The following is a 23,037-nucleotide window of genomic DNA, read 5'->3' as shown; positions in this document are numbered from 1 at the left end:
ACATGCATGCGCTAATAGGGCTTGCAGAAGGGAACTTAAAACTTGCTAGATTTTGCTGGAATCTCTTTAGGGAAATTATAGCAGGTGAACTACCCAAGATAGGGGTTCTAAGGAGGATACTACCTTCAGAGAACTTTAGTTAGAGGTAAGTAAATTCCCATTATTTTCTGAATTCACAACCTATAACCTACACTTTTGAAGCCACAGAAAGCATCACACAGCCATCTAAAATTAGTTTTATATCACTGCTTGCCATTGTGTATTTTGTTAATTCTATGTGTTTTCAAAAAGAATTAGGTATAAATGTGGATTGTAAAAAATCTAGTTAAATTTCGTTCAGACTGTTTAATATTTGGCTTAATTTGACTTGAACTCTTAAAATTTATTTTCTTACGTTTATTAACAGACTCTTTCTTGGATATATGCACACACATAAACACATGTATATACTTACACGTACATTGATAATTCTGTGTTCTGTTTACTGTATATTCTTTTCAATGAGCCACGATATAATAGACACGTGTATATCGTGAGGTTAACACCCGATGCTTAATCTCAGACAATTAAGTGTGAGGTTCTATTAAAAATCAAAGTTTTTTTTTTAAACCTTCATCTGAAACATCCAGTTTCTAGAGTTGTTTTATCTCTGTGTTCAAACAAATTTAACTTGAGAGTAATATTTCGGATTAAAATAGGAATGGAATTAGCACTTAGCTAATTTATCATTATGACATTTATAATAAATTTTTATGGTCATCTTTCAGCATGATTGATAGCAGACTACTTTTTAAATGAGTGCTAAGAATCGCCTGTGGTTTTTAAAATAGCTTTTAATGATATTTTCTTTACTGAATTACATTTTAGTCATTATAGCTGTGGTATTTATTAAATTGCTGGTCTTCATTTTGCCTGGCCAAGTGGGAATCAGTGTTTCATGGTTCTTTTGCCATTCTCTTATCTCTCAGATTGAGTTCTTTTTAACACTCCATCTCCAACAGGATTTAATAGAAGTTTAGGAGGCCTCTTTGATTAAATTTGGGAAATGGTATAACTGTAATCCTCTTTGAGAAGTTAACAGTACATATTTTATTTTAAATGCCCTGAGGTTTCCTGTAGTAGAGAAATTTACTTAACTGTAATTTTCTTTTACTGTGGGACATTTGGTTACCATTTTAACAAAAATTCCTTTTTTTACCCTTTAAAAAATTTTTTTAATGATTTGTGAGATAACTAGAACCTTTTCTTTTCGTTGATTAGAGCAGTCTAAACAAATCTCTCTAAATTTCATAATCAAAGAAACTTGCATCTGCTTATTGCTAAGCACATTTGAGAATATATTATTATAATGAGATAGTCCTAAATACATGCTAATAATAGATAAAAATTGGAAGTATTAATTTTTACTGGCAGCATATTTCACAAATTAAGCAAAAATGGTATAGCCTCATAGGTTTGACATTAACTAGGGAGAAGCTTGTCTATTTAATGGTAAATTTTCGACACTGTATTTTTATGTATATCTTTTGTCATGTAACATATTTATTGAGTTGCCTACTCTGTGTAGGCATTGTTTTAGACCCGTTTTCTATTTATATACTTTTATTCTATTATTAGGTAAGTACATTTAAATATCTTTATTATCACAAAATGTATTCAGAAGTCTGAAATTGGGTTTATAAGTGTCTTTGGAAAGATCAGATTGTGTGAAAGACTTCTGTTCCATAAGTAAACATAGTTTAATGATTGTTTTAAAGTTTTTAATGCAACATTATTTAATTCATAAGTACTTATGGAATCATAAGCATTTCAAGTGTTTAGTGTGCACAAATTTATACCATAGGTTCTACCCTGAATTAACAGATGATTTGGACATTCTTAAATATCTGGCTTAGCCACATAACTCATTTGGATGGTGGAGTGGTCCATATTTGTCCAAATATGTAAGCATCACATAAAGAAAAATCTCTTCCACAGACTCTACCCTCATTTTTCTAGGAATTTTTGTGGTTGGACATAGTGGGAACCAGTTTAAAAAGTGGGGACTTCTGCTTTCAGGAAGATGGAGTAGATGTACATTGCCCTATTCCTCCTGCTAAAACAACTGAAAGTCTTGAACATTATATATAAAATAAAACATAAGAAGACTCTGAAAGGTGGAGAAAAGGCATAAAGACTAGGGACCTCAGGACTCAAGGAATGACATGGGGTGAGTTCCCTGGGTTTTCTTTTCGCCTAATATAGTCCAAACTTGGAACTGAAGAAGCTGGCAACCTGGAAATGAACAGGCACAGATTGAAAAGCCTGCTGTCTCCAGCCAAAAGACCAGGAAAGGGACAGCTTAGCAAGGCAGAAAACTTTTAGGCAATAACCATTCTGCTCTAGCCAAACACCACAGAAAGACTGTGGCCCCCATTTTAACTCATGCCAGCCGAGGCTAAGTAGGGAGCCCAGACTTCTGTTCTCATGAAGTTGTAACTAGGCTTTCTAGCCCCCTGCCTGGGTAGTTTTCAGAGAAGGCTGAGTAGGTAGGCAGGAGTTTTATCCCTGCTGGGCAGTAACAAACCTTCCCACTACTATTCTCCTGTTCCCCTGGTTCACTGTCATTAGAGACACATGGGGAGCCTAGCCTTCACTCCTACCTCGTAGTAAAGAGGTGCTTCTTTCTGTCCCTACTGGAGTGATGTCAGAAGAGACCTAGTGAAGAGTCAGGATTTTTGCCATCTTTGAACAGTAAGGAGAGTAGCCCCTTCCCACCAATGGTGTCAGTGGAGGCTGTCAGGGGAGCTGTAATGAGACATGCCTTCCCCTCACAGCCAAGGTGTTATCAGCAGAGGCCTACTGAGCAGTCAGAATCCCAACCCTTGCCCAGCAGTAATGAAGAGCCCCTTCCCACCCCAGAGGTCAGCAGAGGCCATGTGGGAAACTTGGACTTCTCCCACCTGGCAGTAATGAAGCAGGAACCTTTTCTTTCACTGGAGCAGTGTCAAAGGAAGCCAGTAAACCAGAAAATTCAAATAGGGTCTAGAATCTCATAAAACCCAAAATGTTTGGGTTTCATTTAAAAAAAAAAATCACTCTATATACAAGAACCAGAAGAATCTTACTTTGAATGAAAGTAGAGACAATCAATAGATAAAAACACCAAAATGATAGATGTTAGAATTATATGACAAATATTTTTAAATAGTTATAGAAATACTTCAGTGGGAGATCCCAAACTTTTTGAAACAAATGAGGAAAATAGGAAATCTCAGGGAAGAAATCACAGATATAAAGAAAAGTGAAAGGGGAATTTAGAACTGAAAAAATGTAATACCAAAGTGAAAAACTTGATGAATAGGCTCAACAGCAGAATGGAAGAGACAGCAGAAAGATTCAGTGAACTTGAAGATAGAACAACAGAAATTGCCCAGTCTAAACAGCAGAGAGAAAAGACTGGAGAACATTTTTAAAAAGGTCCTCAGGACCTATGGGACTATAATAAAAGATCTAAGATTTGTGTCATTGGAGTCCTGGAAGGAGAGGAAAAGGAAGATAGGGCTGGAAAAATACTTGAAGAAATAATGGCTGAAAATTTCCCAAATTTGGCAAAAGGCATAAAGCTATAGATCTGAAGAGCTAAGCAAACTCCCAACAGGATAAATCAGAATCACTCTACATCAAGTCCAATTATAGTCAGACTTCTGGAAACTAAAGACAAATACCTTGAAAGCAGCAAATGAGAAAGTTACCTTTTCTTACAGGGTACAAGCACCCTGATTTCTCATAAGCAAATTTGTCATCAAAAGTTATGGAGACCAGAAGAAAGTGGCACATGTTTTCAAGTGTTGAAAGAAAAGCACTGTCAACTAGAATCTTACAACCACTGAAAATATTCTTCAGGAATGAAGGGGAAATCAAGATCATGGATGAGGGAACACTAAGGGAATTTGCCACCAGTAGACCTACCTTAAAAAATGGCTAAAGAAAATGCTCTAAACAGAAAGGAAATAATAAAAGGAAGGCGTCTAGGAATGTTAGGAATTAAGAAAGAACATGGTAAGCTAAAAATCTGGGTAAATACAATAGACTTCACTTCTCCTGCGTTTCCTAAATTGTGTTCAATGGTTGAGCCAAAACTATAAATTATTTGATGTGGTTCTAAATGTATGTAGAAGAAATATTTAAAACAGTTATATAATAAATGGGAGAGGGTAAAAAGATGTAAAGGTTTCTGTACTTTACTTGCACTGATAAAATGATGACACCAGTAGAATAAGTTATGTGTATATAATACACCTAGAGCAACCACTGAAATACTCCAAAAAACTAGATGAATCAAAATAGAATTAAAAAAAACACATACAAGTAATTCACAGTAAAGCAGGAGAAACAAAACAAAACTAAAATAGCAGGCTTAGTTAGACCATTTATATACCAATTAAAGGGTAGAGATTCACATACCAGATTTAAAAACATGACCCAATTGTATGCTTGCTACAAAAAACTCCCTTCAAATCTATTAGTATAGACAGGCTGAAATGTAAAAATATGGAAAAATGTTATATAAATATTGAGAGAAATAGCTATATTAATATCAGATAAAGCAGACTTGAGAGCAAAGAAAATTACTAGAAATAGGGGTATTATTATATAGTGATAAAAGGGTTAGTTCATCAAGAAGACCACAATCCTAAATGTGTATTTACCAAATAACAGAGCTGAAAAATATATGAGAGTATTGTCCAAAATGAAAGGAGAAATTGGCAAGTCTACAGTTATAGTTGGAGACTTTAATGCCCCTCTGTCAATAATAGGTAGAACCTCTAGACAGAAAATTAGCAAATAAAGAGCTCAACAACACCATTGACAAACCCCGCATCAGGCTCTGTGCTGACAGCTCAGAGCCTGGAGCCTGCTTCACATTCATATTCTCCCCCGCCCCCTCTGTTAATAATAAACATCTTTTTTAAAAGCTAAAAAAAAGAAAAAGAATTAAAATCATTGTGTGTTTTTCAACAATGGCGGAATCAAGTTGGAAATCAATAACAAAAAGATAACTGGTAAGCCACCAGACGTTTGAAAAATACACAATGTGGAGCGCCTGGGTGCCTCAGTTGTAAGCATCAACTCTTGATTTTGGCTCAGGTCATGATTTCATGGTTCCATGTCAAGCTTGTGCTAATAGCATGGAGCCTGCTTGGGATTCTCTCCCTCCCCCTCTCTCTGTGCCTCCCGTGCATGCACACTCTCGCTCTCCCTTGCTCTTTCTAAATAAATAAGCTGAAAAAAATAAAAAATACTAACAAAAAATAAAAATACACAAAACATTTAAATAATATGAGTCAAAGAAGAGGCCTTAAGGGAAATTAATAAAAACAACCACAAAAACTTTGAAATGAATGAAAATGAAAATATATCAAATTTTGAGACACAGCTGAAGCAGTACTGAGAGGGAAACTTACAGCATTAAATGCTCACCTTTATTAAAATGGTTATATTCGTAAAAAAGGGGAGACGTTTCAAATCAATAAACTTCCAGCTAACCTGAAAAAAGAAGAGCAAAAGGAACCCAAAGTGAGCAGAAGGAAGGGCATAATAAAGAAAAGAGCAGAATCAGTGACATTGAAAACAAAAACAAATCAGTGAAACGCAGAGCTAGTTCTTTGGAAAGATCAATACAGTTGACACACCTGTAGTATGGGGGGGGAGGCAAAAATTTACAGTATTAGGAATGGAATGAATATCACTACCGATCATGCAGATATCAAGAGGATAATAAGGGAGTACAACAAATAACTCTGTACACATAAATTGGATAATTTATATGAATCAATTCTTCAAAAGCACAATAATTCTTCCAGTATGAATTAGATAATGTGAATAGCCCCATAACTGTTAAGGTATTAAATTCATAATTAAAAATTTCTCAAAAATTGAGTCTCCCAAGTTGGGATGGTTTCACTGGAGCCTTGTGTCAAACATTTTAGAACAGTGAGCACCAAGTACACAGTCTTCTTCTAAAAACTAGAAACGAAGGGGACCCTTCCCAATTTGTTTTGTGAAGTTACTTTTATCTTGATACTAAACCAAAGACAGTTAAAACTGACCAAGCCAGTACCCTTAATTCCTAAAGATAAGAAAATCCTTACCAAAATATTAGCAGATAGAATTAAGCAATATGTAAAGGATTATATGCCATGACCAAGTCGAGTTCATTTCAGGGATTCAGAACTGGTCAGTATTTAAAAATCAGAGTTATCTACCATATTGATAGTCAAAAGAAGAAAATTCACACCATCGCATCAATTGACTCAGAAAAAGCATTGACAAAATTCAGTATTTACTCATGATTAAAAAAAAAAACAACTCAGAAAACTGGGAATGGGGTAATTTTCTCAAATTAGTAAAAAACATATTTAAAAAACCTACGGCTAACATAGTACTTTATAATATAATAATATTTTTGAGAGAGAGGGCGAGTGGGGGAGAGGCAGAGAAAGAGGGAGACAGAATCCTAAGCAGGCTCCAGGCACTGTTAGCACAGAGCCCAATGCAGGGCTCGAAGTCTTGAACCGTGAGATCATAATCTGAGCTGAAACCGAGTTGGATGCTTAACTGAGTGAGCCATCCAGGTGCCCCACCATTTTTTTTTAAAGTTCATTTATTTATTTAAAGAGAAAGAGACAGTGCAAGTGGGGGAGGAATAGAGAAAGGGAGATAGAACCCCAAGCAGTCTCCATGCTGCCAGGGCAGAGCGCGATGCAGGGCTCAAACTCATGAAACTATGAGATCATGATCTGAGCCAAAACCAAGAGTCGGATGCTTAACCAACTGAACCACCCAGGTGCCCCTAGAATGTGAAGGTTGTTTCTAAGCAAAGATGTCTGTCTGCTCTCACCACTCCTACTCATTATAGTCCTGGGAGTCCTAGCCAGCACAATAAGGCAAGAAGAGGAAATAAAATGCATTCCAATTAAAGGAAGAAATAAAATTACCCCTTCCCCATTTAGGTAACATGATTTTTTTTTAATGTAGAACAGTCCTCAGGCATCTAAAAAAAGAAAAAACAAACAAACAAAAAAAACCCCCCAAAAACCCTGTAGAACTAGTAAGTGAGCTTAGCAAGATAGCAGGGTATGAGATAAACATACAAAAATCAGTTGTATTTCAATATAACTAGCAAGTAACGTGCAAAGTGGAATTTAAAGTACAATACCATTTACAAATGTGGAAAAAGAATACCTTACATGTAAATCCAACAAAATATGTACAGAACCTATGTATAAGAAAGTATTAACTCTGAAAAGAATATTTAAATAAATGGAAAGACATACTGTTCTCACCAATTAGAAGATTCAGCATAGTAAAAATGTCAGTTTTCCCTAAGATTATAGTTTAATTAGCCTTTCTTCTCAAAATCTGGCAAGATTTTTTTGATGATCTAGACAAGCTTATTCTAAAATTTATGTAGAAGGCAAAGAAATAAGCTACACGTGGTAAGAGAATTTGGGGAAAAGAAGAATAGAGGGGAGAAATCATTCTACCTGATAAAACTTATTATAGAGCTACAGTAATCAAGACTGGTATTGGTGGAAGGATAGACAAATAGATCAGTGGAACAAGATAGAAAACCCAGATGTATATTTGCACAGATATGTCCAAACTGATTTTTAAGAAAGACACAAAAGTGATTCAGTGGAGGAAGGATGGTCTTTCAACAAATGATGATGAAACAATTGCATATCCCTATGCACAAAAATGGACCTCTACTTAAACTTTATACCTTGTACAAAATTTGCTCAAAATGGATCATAGATTTAAATTTAAAATATAAAGTAGGAATTTTATTTTAAAAATATAGGAAAAATATCTTCCAGTTCTAGAGTTAAACAACGAGTTCTTCGATTTGATACCAAAAGTACGGTCCACAAAGGGAGAAATTGAAAAGTTGGATCTCATCAAAATTAAACATTTACTCTTTGAAAGCCCATGTGAATGAAGAGGATAAAAGGAAGAGCTACAGACTGGGAGAACTTCTCTGCAAACCACGTATCTGACAAGGGACTAATATCTAGAATATGTAAAGAAACCTCAAAATAGTAAAAGTAGTAACCTCAATAGTAAAAAAAAAAAAATCCATTTAGACAGTTGGCAAAAGACATAAACAACATTTCATCAAACAGGATATACAGATGTCAAATACAGGAAAAGTCCACTGTCACTAAGGGAACTGCAAATTCAAGCCACAGTGACGATAATCCTTTACCTGCAGAATGGCTAAAATAAAAAATAATGACAGCACAGAAAGCTGGTCATAATGTGATGAAAATGGATCACTCATACATTCTTGATGGAAATATGAAATGTTAAAGGGAGTTTTTTTATAAAACTAAACATACAATTACCATAAACCCCAGCAATTATACTCTTGGTAACTTATAGAATGAAAATTTGTGTAAGTTTATGTTCACGTAAAAACCTGTGTACAAATGCCCATAGCATCTTTATTTTAATATCCACAAAATGGAATTCGCCCAGAAGTCCTTCATCTAGTGAATGGTTTAACAAACTGGTACATACAAACCATAGAATACTACTCAGCAACAAAAAGGAACAAACTATTGATACATACTAAAATTGGAATGAATCTCTAGGGAATTTTTATGCTGCGTGAAAACTAGTCCCAAAAGGTTACATGTGATATGATTCCATTTGTATACATTTTTGGTAGAATTTTAGGGTTTGGGGCAGATTAATCATTGCCAAAGCTTAGAGATGTGGTAGGGCCAGGGGAAGGACAGGAAGGTGGTTACTTAAAAGGGCAACATGAGGGATCCTTGTGGTTTAGAAACTGTGTTCAATCTCTTGACTGTGGTGGTGGATATGTGAACCTTCACAGGCGATCAGATTGTATAGAACTTAATACACACACGTACACAGACAAATGAGTATACTAAAACTGGGAAAACCTGAATAATGTAGATTGATCAATGTCAATATCCTGATTGTGTATTATACTATAGTTTTGCAAAAAAAAAAAAAAAAAAAAAAAGTTACCACTGGACGGAACTGGAGTACAAAGGATTCTGTATTATTTGTTTTGTTTTGTTTGAACGTTTATTTATTTTTGGGAGAGAGAAACAGCGTGTGAGCAGGGGAGGGGCACAGAGCGAGGGAGACACAGAATTCGAAGCAGGCTCCAGGCTCTGTGCTGACAGCTTAGAGGGGCTCGAACTCAATAACCATGAGATCATGACCTGAGCTGACATTGGACGCTTAACTGACTGAGCCAGCCAGGTGCCTCTGTATTATTTCTTATAATTGTCAACTACAATTATCTCAAAAATTGCAGTTAGAAAAAGTGGATGGCTTAGGATAAAGTTCTTTTCCTAATTAAAACAAAACAACACAAAAAACCAAAGTATATGTTCTGGAAAGATAGATAGTTGGATATATTTGTAAGGAAGACATATTACTGTATATCAGTAGCACAGAATTAGTACATTAAAATTGGTTAGGAAGTTACCAGTGGTAGTTCTGATTTATGTTTGATCTGAAAAATAAAGTATCTTATTTTAGTACCCATTTCTGTATTCAAAATAAAATAGACATTTCATGATAAAAAAAATTGTAAAAAGAAAAAAAAAGAATTCATAGGCAATGCCATTTCTTGGGTATATATTATAATTGCATTGTGCCTAGATTTTCTGCTTTAACTATAAAATTGTAGTAACCAGTATTTTTTTATATGAAGAACTAATGAATGATGTAAGAATTCTCTATGTTCTATTCTGAACTCTAAAAATTACAGTCTATAAAATGTATAAATTACATTTTGTATAATAGGAGTAAACTAGAAAAAAACTATTATCTTCACTCTGGAATGATGATAAACAATCATGGTCAACCCAAAGCTCACATGATATGTGAGTAATTTAACATACTCAAGAGGACAGCTGATGATAAGCAGAGCAAAAATTTTTGTGTGTATTAATAATGGTGCAGTATAGTATTTTATTCCATTTTTGTAATCTATAGTTTATCTTTTAATATGTAACATATAGTTTAGTATGATTTTTAGTTATGCATCACATTAAATGAAAATAAATGTATATGACCACATTTACATAATTTATTTGTTGAAGGCATAGATGAATTGAAACTAATTTTTATGACTGACTAATCTTGTTTATAATTATCCTGGAGCCAACTTGTTAAATAGTGAACTAGGAAGCTATAGAAAATTATTATAATATAGCTTGAACTGGTTTCCGAGTCTGGAAGATAATGATGGCCATGTGAATCTGTATATATCTGTACATTTTCCCAGAAAACCTAGACAAAAAGGAACACAAATGAAATGCGGATAACCTATAACTTCTGCATTACGGGGACAGAATGCCATAAACTTCCAATTACCTGTAAGTAGCAAAATAATCAAGTTCCAACAGAGCTTCTATTGCTGCTATAGGTCTATATATGTGGAGAGGATGGAGTGGAAAGCCTTTGAGACTGTGAAACAGAGAAGGCCTTGAAGGACTTAAAATAAATACAAAAATCACCCTCACAAGGAAAAAGTACAACAGGACATGCCAAAAGAGTTTATAGCACCGGCCACAGGGAAGGAGATCTCGAGGGAGACGTGGCATCCTTGGAGGAATTTTGTCTCTGGGACAGAAGGTAGAGAAGTATGATGCCTCTGAGTCAGTGGTGAAGAGAAAACCAGAAGAAAGAGAAAAAGTGTGTCCTGTAGAATGAAAGACCTCAAGCTCTCCACTCCTGTTACCCATGCATGAAACTACACTAAGTTGACAAAAGTTTGAGGTACTTTCAAACTAAAGAACGCTGCCCTCAAAATGACCGGGTGGGTGGAGGCTGGGAATCAAATTTACACAGCACCACTGTTAGAAGAGAACAGAAAATAGGTATAAAAGCATTTTAGCTGATAAAAATCCACTCTGCCAAAAAAAAGCCCTGAGGAAAATAACCACAGAGTACTGTAACACAGTACTCCAGACTAAATTAAATATTCTCAAGCAAAACAAAACCTGGTATCCAAAAATTTAAGGAGAAAAATGAAGAAACAATAGGAAATGCAATATGAATTGATCAAACTCAGGAAAGAAAAGAAAAAGACAAAATTGTTATTAGAAGTGAATAAATTATAAAATGCTCAAGAGAATAGAATGGAATGAAAATCTAAAGAGGGACGTAGAATGAAAATGAGAGAAAGAAAAAAGGATAGAGAAATGAAAGGAAAGCCTGGCAGAGGGTGTCCAACGTAACTGAGTTTGTGAAGAATAAAAACGCCACAAGGGAACAAACCTTAGGAACTATTAGCCAAGAAAACTTTCTGGAAATAAGGGAAATTTAAGTCTACCTTTTGAAGGAACTTCCGTGTACTTGGGAAAATTGACCTGGAATGATCAGCTCAGACCATATTTTAGTAAGCTGTTAAACTTTAAGGATAAATTGAGTTGGCATCATACACTGGAAGAGCAGCACACAAATCATGGCAACAGAATAGCAATTTGAAGAAATTCACTGAAACAAAGTACAGACCAAGGATTTGACATCTAGCCAAGGTTTTCTTCAATTTTGATGGCAGTTAGAAATTCCATTCTTGAACATTGAAGAACTTATTGAAATGATACTATATCCATGAGTTCTTCTTGAGTTTATTAGGGGATAAACTCCATCCAGTGAAGAGATCCCCAGGGAAGCTTCAGCAAAAGGACTATGAGCATTTAATGTATTTATAGAAGTAAGGACTAAATGGAACAAGGGTGGGGACATAAGTAGAAGTATAACATATTATATGTAAGATGAAATAAAAAGAATACCACTCAAAAGGGGAAGGGAGAAAATGAGAGAAAGTAGAATGAGATCATAGACTGTTGAATGGGTAACAGACAAAGGATAACACTTAAAACTGGCAAACCGGACCCTAAAAGCTTAAATAAGGAAAAGGGGAAAAATGGGGATTAAGGGTGCAAATACAAGTATAATAAATGCACTACAAAAAAATTACCTTCCTAAATACCAAAAGAAAATGTAAGAAGTAGCAGAACACAGTACATGGAGAAAAGAACACAGTAAATATTACTTAATACAGTAATTATAAACTAGATGAGACAAAACATCATATCCAATATGAATGGTCTTAAGTTGCCTATTAAAAAGATTTTTAAGTTGGCTCATAAAACATATGAAAATTTGGTTTAAGCAAGAATCCATTAGTGGACACTAAATCTAGGGCGGAAAGTTTAAGACTCAGGATATTTGCATGGTCTCCAAGTAGCTCCTTACATATTACATAATTGCTGTGAGGGGATAAAACAGTAACTATGTAGTGGAAAAGCTGGGTAACACTTTGTCCAGTTGATTCAAGTTCCTATCACCAATAGGGAGGTTGGGGACATCATGGTCTGTGACTGTGATACCCTTAGAAGGACACATCATAATTTAGGTGGTAGTCTAGTAAGGAATACAGAACCTGAATCTAATTATAAGGAGCATCAGGCAAACCCAAATTGCAGACATTTTATAAAATAGCCAGCCACCTCTTTAAAAAACCCCATTTATGTCATGAAAGAAAGGCTTTGGAACTGTTCCAGACAAAATGAATCTGAAGAGACAGCTAAATGTAATCTGTGATCCTGGGTTCAATTCTGTACTAGATGGGGAGAAACACATTATTAGGATTAGGAGGACAATTGACAGAATGGGAATATGGCAAAAGTACTTTATCAATGTTAAATTTTCCTGAGTTTGCTAACTCTATTATAAGAATATCCTTGCTCTTAAAAAGTCATATAGAATTATTAAGAGGAAAAGCATGACATGTAAAACTCTCAAATTCTTCAGAAAAATACACAATGTGTGTAGGGATGGGAGAATGATAAAGCAAGGGTAGCAAAATATTAAAAGTTGGTGAACTGAGTAAATTACAGACATTTTCTGTTCTTTAAACTTTTCTCTGAGTTTTAACTTCAAAAAACAAATAATAAACAAACAAGCAAAAATCAGAAGATAGCTCTAGCTATGAACTATAACCAGAGACCAGTCCACACAGTTCAGTGAAGAAGAATCTGAGTTCCATAATTTTCTCCCCCTACCTTTTTGGTTAAGATATTGAGTGTTCCACATTTCACTTTCAATTTGGAATGCTTGACTCATTTGATAGCAGTCCATGCTAAGCTATATATATGATTTTTCTTAGAGCTTTTTCTGTGTTACATTTTTACAGGATTTGCCTTTTTCATGCTTAAAATGTGTTTGAAAGAAAAAAAATCATTCTGAATGTGTCCTTTTCTTTGACCTCCAGTAAAATGCTTGGTCATGTGGAAAAACACCCACTATTTTGTTCTCCTCCCCCCTTCCCCCACCCTGTCACTTCCTTGTGTTCTAAGAACAAAATATAAGATGGATGGGGTTAAAGGCATTTAGAGTATCTTTTCATATTTTTGATCTAATTCCAAAATGAGTTGTACCAAACAATATGTGGATAGTAGTTTTGTAAGTGTTGCCAGCTCTTTCACATTTTGCCAGATCAAGCTTCTTTATTTATCTTTTGAGGAACAACATGTTCTGAATCAAAAGAAAAATGTTTGAAGATATTTTGTCCTAATGATAGTTTCTTTATATAGTAAAGAATTTCTTTATATAGGTAAATATAGTCAGTAGTTCTGATCAGACCATGTGTGAAGAGATCACAACAAATGAAATTTGAGATGATGCAGTCCAATGTTACATGCTGTATTAACTAAAATTTATTTTTTGTGAAAAATCGGTGATTAAAAATTAAAAATTTTATGCCCACTGATTCTTCACCAATGTTTATACTAAGTTTCTTGCTTCTGTCTTAAGGCTGTATGGAGAGAAGAGAATCACGTGGTTCCTCTAGGTGAACAGTCCAGGAGCTCTCCTACATTTTCAAGTGGAGCAGTATCTGACATGCAGGGAGAAAGTTGTCCGGTGTTTTTCAGTCTTTAGTGCAGTGGTGAATTACTGAATGATGCTAACTGTAGTGATAAATGATGGTTATTAGGTTTTTTTAATGTAGGGATAGTGTGAATTCTTCAGAGTTCTCTGTTATTTACTGTACAGTTTTGAATGTTTCCTTTTACAAGAAGATTGCAGTGATGTATGTAACTGCTTTTCTTCTGGAACTTTTAATCTAAAGATAGGATTTTTATTAGGTTATTTAGCCAAATTCCACAATAAAGTCAGCAAAAATTAGGTGGAAATGACTGTGATGTACAGTACTAGGAAACAGATTTCATGCAGAATTAAAGCAATTATTTTGTCACTCAGTTTTTATAATGATGTTGCTGTTGATCGTTTTTTTCCTTTTTGCATTTGAGTTCCTAATTTTCTAGCCATCTTCTAAGAATTTTGGTAATTGCAAAGTTTTTATATTCAGGGCTTTAACATTATAATGTTTGTAAGTAATTATAAAACAGTCATTTTTTTTCTTCTTACTAGGAAGAAGCATTGCATGCATTTATTCAGCCAGAGATCCTGGATGGCCCAAATCAATATTTTTGTGAACGTTGTAAGAAGAAGTGTGATGCACGAAAGGTAGATGCCATGTAGAAATTAATACCAGATTACCTGAGTTTATATTCAATATTCAATAGGTCCCTTTTCTTTTAGGGTCTTCGGTTTTTGCATTTCCCTTACCTGCTGACCTTACAGTTGAAAAGGTTTGATTTTGATTATACAACCATGCACAGGATTAAGTTGAATGATCGGATGACATTTCCTGAGGAGCTAGATATGAGTACATTTATTGATGTTGAAGATGAGGTAAAATATTTATTATACTTATTTGTTAAAAGATAGTAATCCATTTTGGTTGGTCATGTGTTTAATTAAAAGAGCTATTTGAGGAAACCAATTTGACAATAAACTTCATATATTGAAAAAAAAAGAGCTATTTGGGGTAACAACACTGGTGTTGTTTAAACTCTTCTTGATAGAAGGTTTTCCTTTCTCTCCATATTTTGTAATGGCAAGTTATATAAAAAGATATAAATTTGTATAAGCTTTTTTTTCTCACCATAAATTATATTTCACATAATCTTGTTTGGTCAGAATAACTCATAATATTCTTTGAAAAGACAAAAAGGATCCCAAACTCTGGAATTACTTCTTTAATTTGAGCGATAATCTTATGTTTCATAACTTTCTTAGCGAAAGAAACCAATCTAGAGGTGGGCTGCACTGTGTTTCTGGCACATAATAAACACAACAAATATGTAAGTAAAATGAGCAAATTGGGTAGTATGGCCTTAATATCTTATATTTGTCTTAGTGTCATTTTCAAGGATTAAGGTTTCTGGGTTATTCTCAGCTAAAGTTTGCCACCTCTTAAATAGGCTAGGTTAGAAAGCTAGAAAATAAAGGTATTTTGTCTGTTTTCCTTTTTTAATTAGTTTTTTTTTTGTAGTCAAAACTTTATTTAAATAGTTTGAAGAATGTAACTTGGAAGGGCACAGGTAATGCTTATCAGTTTCTTCTACTCACTGACCCCTGCAAATCTCTCATTCCCCTAACCTTATTCAGTAAAAGATTCTTAGTATCCTAATTTATTCTTTGGAAACTTCTGATTTCATTATGGGAAATATTTACAATCACTTGAGTTCTTAGAAAGTGATAAATCTTTATTTTTTTCAAAATTACCATGAATCATTTTTTTCTGATTGGAACTTACCACTCTAGTTATAAAAATACCATTTCCCAAGAGCTCAAAAGTGATTTTAAACATTCATGAAGTTTTAGTTAATGCTCTTAAGTATTAAGTGATGATGTGGTATAGAAGAACAACTTTTCTGAGCCTTACTTTGCAAAGTAAGGACAGTATTTACTCTTTATAGCTTTCATGAAAAGAGTGCTTTAGATAAAGTAGATGTTCATTGAATGGTACCTATGACCAGGTACTTTTGAAAAGTTTAATTCAAAATAGTATTTCAAACACTTGTGCTTAAGCTAGGAAATCTTTCCAAGGTATACCAAAGTAAACAACCTCTTTACAGGAGTCTTCACAGAGATTAGTATTGGATCAGTTTTCTGTATATACCTAATATATTCTTGTAAAAGGAAATCTTTTACAAATAAAGAAAACCTAGATCTAGTTTGACAAGAACTTTTAGGAAGTTCCAGGTCCATATCTTGGGAGAAGAGATGTTCTGGCCTAAAGGAGCGTCAGGAATGATCTCCAGATTCAGTGCAGAGTTCTAGAGTTGGTTTTCACTTAAACTTTACTTTCTCGAGGGATGAAGACTGTATGTTAGATGCAGTTCCCACAGCAAAGTTCTTGACAAAAAGTTGGTGCTTATTATTATGTATTGCCTGGTTAATTTAGGAACTCCTGTATAACATATCAAGAGGCTACATCTTATAGAAGAATTCTCAAACTATTTAAACAGAAACATTTTTAGATATGTATATAAAATATTTAAGGAAAAGGGGCCAAGGAGTTGTTTGGGAATTTCTAAGAAGTAGATTCCTTCAAATTAAATTTGCATGAAAAGGATTTAAAAATCATAAAAGCATGAAAAAGTGTGATTTTTGTTGTTACATTTCTCCCTCCTCCTATATGCTAGAGTGTAAGATTCTTGAGGATAGATTCAGTGTTGTTTTTCTTTCTAATGGTGTCTAATGCCTAGCACAAAGATAAATAAAATTGAACCTTTTGTTCAAGAAAAGAGATGATATTCTTTTGGGATTTGAGAACAAAAGCTCATTTTGGCATTTAGGTTCACAGCTTTTACAGATTTTGGTGAAAGAAATGGTAATTTACGTTATTACTTTGCAACTATAAACATAAATGGGGTTTAATTAGAATTCTGAATCACTGATTCATTGTATTTGAATTTTAAGGACATTAATAGAAATGTTTTTAAAATACACTTTTCTTAAAATTTAGTGATTCATCACTTACATATAACACCCAATGCTCATCATAACAAGTGCTCTCCTTAATACCCATCACCCATTCAGCCCATCCCCCAACCACCTCCCTCACATCAACTCTCAGACACTTAACCGACTAAGAGCCACCCAGGCACCCCTAGATTTCATTCTTTTTGATGGCTGAGTAATATTCCTGTGTGTGTGTGTGTGTGTGTGTATCACCACATATATGATATATACATATATGTATGATACATATGATATATGTATACATCATATGATATATATGTATCACATTTTTATATGTCTATATCTCACATCTTTACCCATTAATCAGTCGATGGACATTTGGGCCCTAAAGTACACTTTTTTTGGTTTAATTTTATTTAAGGACTCACTCTCTAAGATAAGATAAATTTGCTTAAAATAGATATTTTTATTAGTAACATCTGAAGTTATGTGAAAAAGTTAGCATGTAGAGAAAAGGCTTTACTGAGTATATGTTTTTATTCAACTTGTAATTGTAAGATAATTATGTTTTATTAAGAAATCCCCTCAGACCGAAAGTTGCACTGACAGTGGGGCAGAAAATGAAGGCAGTTGTCACAGCGATCAGATGAGCAATGATTTTTCGAATGATGATGGTGTTGATGAAGGGATCTGCCTTGAAAGTAATAGTGGAACTGAAAAAATTTCAAAACCTGGACTTGAAAAGGTACCTTTTATAGTTTGTGGGTTTTAGTTGAGATAATAAAATAATCTCTGAGCTGTTATATAATTCTCTAACTGTTGTGACCAATAAATTCTCCTTAGGAGAAGTAATTTTTGAAAAGTAAGACTTTTTTAAAGCTGTTTTGTTTTTTTTTAATGTACATATGTGATCATAATTAAACTTTAGGAAAAAACTGCTTACAGGCAAGAGCATGAATTTTTGGAGGCTGATCTGTAGCTGGGGGGTGATATGGAAAAGGAGATCACTTCTGCCTTAAAAGTTACACCACGCCTCTAAATCTTTATATAAGAGTTTTCTCATATAGCAAAATGAAAGTTATTTGGCTACATCCATTCATTTTAAGATTCTGGCTCTGGAACTCCTTATGAAATAGTTAATAATAGAACTGATCTTTCTGAGGTAGGAGAAAGCCAAAGGCTTCAGCCTCTCTTGCCTCCCTATCACAGCCCTTAAGGCACTTAAAAAAAAGATACAGTTCCATGGATTATAATTTGACAACTACAAGATTTGATAATCTCTGTTATAGAATCTTTTATGTCATGGTATCAGTGATTTTTAAAATGTTATCAAACCATTTCTTTCATATTCACATAATCTGCTTTATTGAGGGGAGAATTATAGGTCAGATGTCTTGAGCATGTATAAATTATGAATCAATAAAGACTGCAATAGCTCAAGTCTTGCAGAGTCATATTAAATACAGGGTTTTTAAGGCAGTATTTAAGAATAGAATTTCTCTTGCATTATTCCAACCACCATCATCATTTACCTTTTAAAATTATCTATTTCAGGGCAGATAGATGATCATGAGTTGCTATGTAATGAATAATGTAGCAGATATGTTATAACTTAGTGTAAAGAACACTGCATTCAAGCAAGGGTTGGCAAACTGTGGCTCAAAGTCTAAATCTAATTCTCTGTTTTTCTACATAAACAGTTACATCTGTCTTTTTTCCCCCCTTGTCTTACTGCTGTAAGTAGGATTTCTTACAGTGTTGAATAGGAGTGGTGAGATAGGGCATTCTTGCCTTATTCTCAACTCAGGAGGAAAGTGTTCAGTTTTAAGTATGATGTTGGTTATAGGGTTTTTGTGGGTGTGCTTCATTAAGCTGAGGAGGTTTCCCTCATCCTAGTTTCTTAAGCATTTTTATCATGAATGAGTTTTGGATTTCATGAAATGCTTTTTCTGAGTTAGTTGATATATAGGATCACATGATTTTTCTAATTTAGCCTGTATTACAATAGATTGACCTTCTGGCATTGAACCATCTTTGCATACTTGAGAAATGTCAAATCAGCAGATCACTGTATCACAGATATTACATAAATACATTAGAAGATGTTCCAAATCATTTTATTGCTCAGCTCTTTTGCAAAGGAAATGGAATAATCTTGTTTGAGTAAAAACATTATTTGGGATTTCTTGATCTTGACTGTGCATACCAGAATAGTCTTCTAATTAGAACCTGCTTCTAAAATTTCAGGTTATTATTTTATTTTTACAAAAGAACATATTTCAGATATGCATAGTTACAGAGGTTATAACATAATTAAAACGTGAAGGAATGCACTGAATGGAACTCTGATGTATAAAATTATGTGATGACTTTACCATTTTAATTATCTTAGAGGGAATTGTGCCTACAATAAATATCTAGGACAGCTAACATATTATTTTACTCTGTACTAATAGAGAATAGGAAATGCACAAATAAGGGAAATTCTTTTTCTTCTCTGAGGTACTTTTGTTTTTTCCTCTTAGAATTCCTTGATCTATGAGCTCTTCTCCGTTATGGTTCATTCAGGGAGTGCTGCTGGTGGTCATTATTATGCTTGTATAAAGTCATTCAGTGATGAACAGTGGTACAGCTTCAATGATCAACATGTCAGCAGGGTAAGGAGGGTTTTTTATTTTTAATTTATTTATTTTAAGAGAGAGAGAGAGCGAGCATATGTGTGCACATGCTAGCCAGAGGGGCAGAGAGAGGGAATCCCAGGCACTGTCAGTGCAGAGCCTAACATGGGGCTCGATCTCACGAACCGTGATATCATGACCTGAGCTGAAATCAAGAGTCAGATGCTTCACCTCCTGAGCCACTCAGGCACCCCAAGGAGGGGTTTTTAAAGATTATTCTGAAAGACAGGAGTAGAGCTGTTTCTAATCAACAGTAGGGGTTTACTAAAAATGGGAGACTTAGTTTGTCCAGTGAAGCATTTTAAGACACATGCCAAGTCAGTCTTTTGTTTTTGCTTTGAGTAAATTTTCTAGTTTATCATTGTTACTTATTTTGTTCTGTTCTGTTTTGTTTTGTTTGGGTCTTGCTAAGTGTTTCCAGAGGCCGACTCCCTTTTTTTTTTTTTTTTTTTTTTTTTTTTTTTTTTTTTTTTTTTTTTTAATCTTGAGCGTTCATGTGGGCTACCTGTTGAGCACTAGAACTAATTGGCTGGTAGCAGCCAGTGATTCTGATCAAATTTTGTGAATTGGTAGTTGTATGGTACATTTTAACTCCGAGATTAAAATTGGCTTACTTGTTGACATAAAGGTAATGATGTTATAGATTTTAGAAGAAGGTAAACAGTGTAACAACTTTTTAGATAACACAAGAGGACATTAAGAAAACACATGGTGGATCTTCAGGAAGCCGAGGATATTACTCAAGTGCTTTTGCAAGGTAAATAACTTCCTAATTTGTACTGTTTATAAATTAGAGTTAATTATAGCTCTTCAGCATTTTTTGCCATTAAAAAAATTTAACCCAGGGGTCAGCAAACTATAACCCACAGACCAAACCCTGCCTGCCTCTAGTTTTTGGAAATAAAGTTTTATTGGAATGTCACTATACTCCTTTGTTGAAGTATTGTGTGTTGATCTTTTCCCTTTAACAACAGAGTTAAAATAACTTCAATATGGCCAAGAAAAAAATTGGCTGACTCCTGACTTAACTGTAGTAGTGGTTCTAGGACACAGGTTTTTTGAAGACTTAACTGTGTAACCAAGAGGAGATGTGGAATCTTCTCATAAACCTGTCAGGAAAAGCAAAGTAGATTCTCCTTTTTTTTTTTCCTAGAATGTTTTAAGTTTGAACCTATCATCGAACACTTAACATGGTTTTCTAATTGTTTGAAACAAAGAAAAACTATTAAAACAAAATATTTGATGCTGGGAAATGGAATCTTTACAATCTACTTTTTGTTGACATTAATCTTTTTTATATTTCTACTAGCTCCACAAATGCTTATATGCTGATATATAGACTGAAGGATCCAGCACGAAATGCAAGTATGTTAGCATGTAGTTATTTGATTTTAATCTGTACTAATTTCTTTTGTAAGTTTGGCAAACCCAGATAACTACTTTTAAATGATTGTTTTTTTGTGCCTAGAAAAATTAATTATAAAGATTGTTATGAGATAATACCAAGTGGTGAAAACACTTGGAAAAAGTTGAACTATTTTTTAATACACTAAGAGATAAAACTTACTCTACATTAAAAAAGTGGGGTATTTATTTTCAGTTAGATAGTGCTCAGTGATGATAAATCCCAGATCTGTGTAGCAGCCCTGACTCGCCATCTAGGTGGCCTAGAGCAAGTTATTTAGCTTTTCTAAATCTTATTTTCCACGTCTGTAAAATGGGGATAATCATAGTATTTTATAGGATTATAATGAAAAATTAAACATTTTTTAGCATTTAGCATCATATCTACTAGTACATACTAATAACTCATATTTAGCTGTGACTGCTTTTTTTGGTATAAGCCTTTGGAGTATTTTATTATCAAAATGCTTTGAATGGGGACCCTTAAAAAAGTCAACTTCTGACTTACCACTCTACAAAGTTCCTGAGAGCTAAAGTTAAATATCTTTGTTTATTTGCTTAAAAAGCAAATAAAGTCTTATGAGTCTAGTATGCATCCTTTATTACGTTTTTAAAAAAAAAATTTTTTTAATGTTTATTTATTTTTGAGACAGAGAGAGACACAGCATGAGCAGGGAAGGGGCAGAGAGAGAGGGAGACACAGAATGTGAAGCAGGCTCCAGGCTCTGAGCTGTCAGCACAGAGCCCGACGCGGGGCTCGAACTCACGAACTGTGAGATCGTGACCTGAGCCGAAGTCGGATGCTTAACTGACTGAGCCACCCAGGCGCCCCTATTACGTTTTAATTGTGTTGAGAGTCCTCAAAATAATCCTGTATACAAAGTATGTGGGTTTGTCTTTTATTATTACTTTAAAAAAATGCAGTTCCCCTTTTTTCTTAATGCTGACTCTGAATCAGTATTGCAAATAACTAGATGTGTTTGTGTGTACATGTGGATATATACACAGGTGATATGTTGACCTGTATTTTTTTCATAATTACTATAATCACTGACCTTGATTTCTGTATTTCCTTTGTTTAGAAACTACCATACTGTAAAGTTTATTTTAGGTAGTTTACGTTTTGTTTATATTTTTGAAAATCCTCATTAGATTGTGGTATAAGGCTTAGGACTTAATTTATCTTTTCACTAATGATAATCCAGAGTGCAGAGTCTGTCATATAGTGGCTGTTTAATAATTTACTGTAGGTGCTCGCTTCGGCAGCACATATACTAAAATTGGAACGATACAGAGAAGATTAGCATGGCCCCTGCGCAAGGATGACACGCAAATTCGTGAAGCGTTCCATATTTTTGACAGATACCATATGCTTTCACTCTTATGTGGATCCTGAAAAACTTAACAGAAACCCATGGGGGAGGGGAAGGGAAAAAAAAAAAAAGGAGGTTAGAATGGGAGAGAGCCAAAGCACAAGAGACTCTTAAAAACTGAGAACAAACTGAGGGTTGATGGGGGGTGGGAGGGAGGGGAGGGTGGGTGATGGGTATTGAGGAGGGCACCTTTTGGGATGAGCACTGGGTATTGTATGGAAACCAATTTGACAATAAACTTCATATATTGAAAAAAAAATTTACGGTAGAATTAATGGGGAAAAAAGGAAATTATAATAAGTCATTTCAGAACAGAAATTTCAGAGGAGAGTAATCATTCTAACTTTACAGATAAAAGAATGATACCCCAAAGGTTAACGTGTCCAAGACCATAGCTACCTGGAGGCAGAGCCAGGATTTTATTTCCTATGTTCTCTGTGTCACCCACCACTCCAGATATTTCCATTAGGGCAATAACTCAGCTTTCCTTTATCTACTCCCCAAAAATGTAGTTTTGTGCTGAAACACCAGAGGGTGCTCTATGTATGATATGGAATATTTTTACAATGAGAGTTTATTTCTATAAATAATCGATTTTTACGTTCCATAGGGATTTGATTACGTATGTTATATATATATATGTAGATATATAAATATATGTGTGTGTGTGTGTATATATATATAAATATATATGTGTAGATATATAA

At 34.3% G+C, this 23,037-nt stretch overlaps 1 protein-coding gene and 1 non-coding gene across 3 annotated transcripts in view; both read left to right on the top strand.

The window, feature by feature from the left end:
• Positions 1–23,037, top strand: part of USP47 (ubiquitin specific peptidase 47) — a 108,373-nt gene that overhangs the window by 57,203 nt on the left and 28,133 nt on the right. For both annotated transcript variants that reach the window (XM_049649903.1, XM_049649914.1), the window contains 6 exons: positions 14,473–14,568; positions 14,644–14,796; positions 17,453–17,620; positions 19,401–19,532; positions 20,234–20,310; positions 20,863–20,918. In XM_049649903.1, coding sequence (XP_049505860.1) covers positions 14,473–14,568; positions 14,644–14,796; positions 17,453–17,620; positions 19,401–19,532; positions 20,234–20,310; positions 20,863–20,918 — 682 coding nt within the window. The remainder of the gene's footprint in view (positions 1–14,472; positions 14,569–14,643; positions 14,797–17,452; positions 17,621–19,400; positions 19,533–20,233; positions 20,311–20,862; positions 20,919–23,037) is intronic.
• LOC125917981 (U6 spliceosomal RNA) lies at positions 22,208–22,314 on the top strand. The gene has a single exon (XR_007456345.1). It is a non-coding gene; the product is annotated as a U6 spliceosomal RNA (small nuclear RNA).

Source organism: Panthera uncia, chromosome D1 (assembly GCF_023721935.1).
Source record: "Panthera uncia isolate 11264 chromosome D1, Puncia_PCG_1.0, whole genome shotgun sequence".
NCBI lineage: Eukaryota > Metazoa > Chordata > Mammalia > Carnivora > Felidae > Panthera > Panthera uncia.
This window is presented reverse-complemented; position numbering and strand designations above follow the sequence as displayed.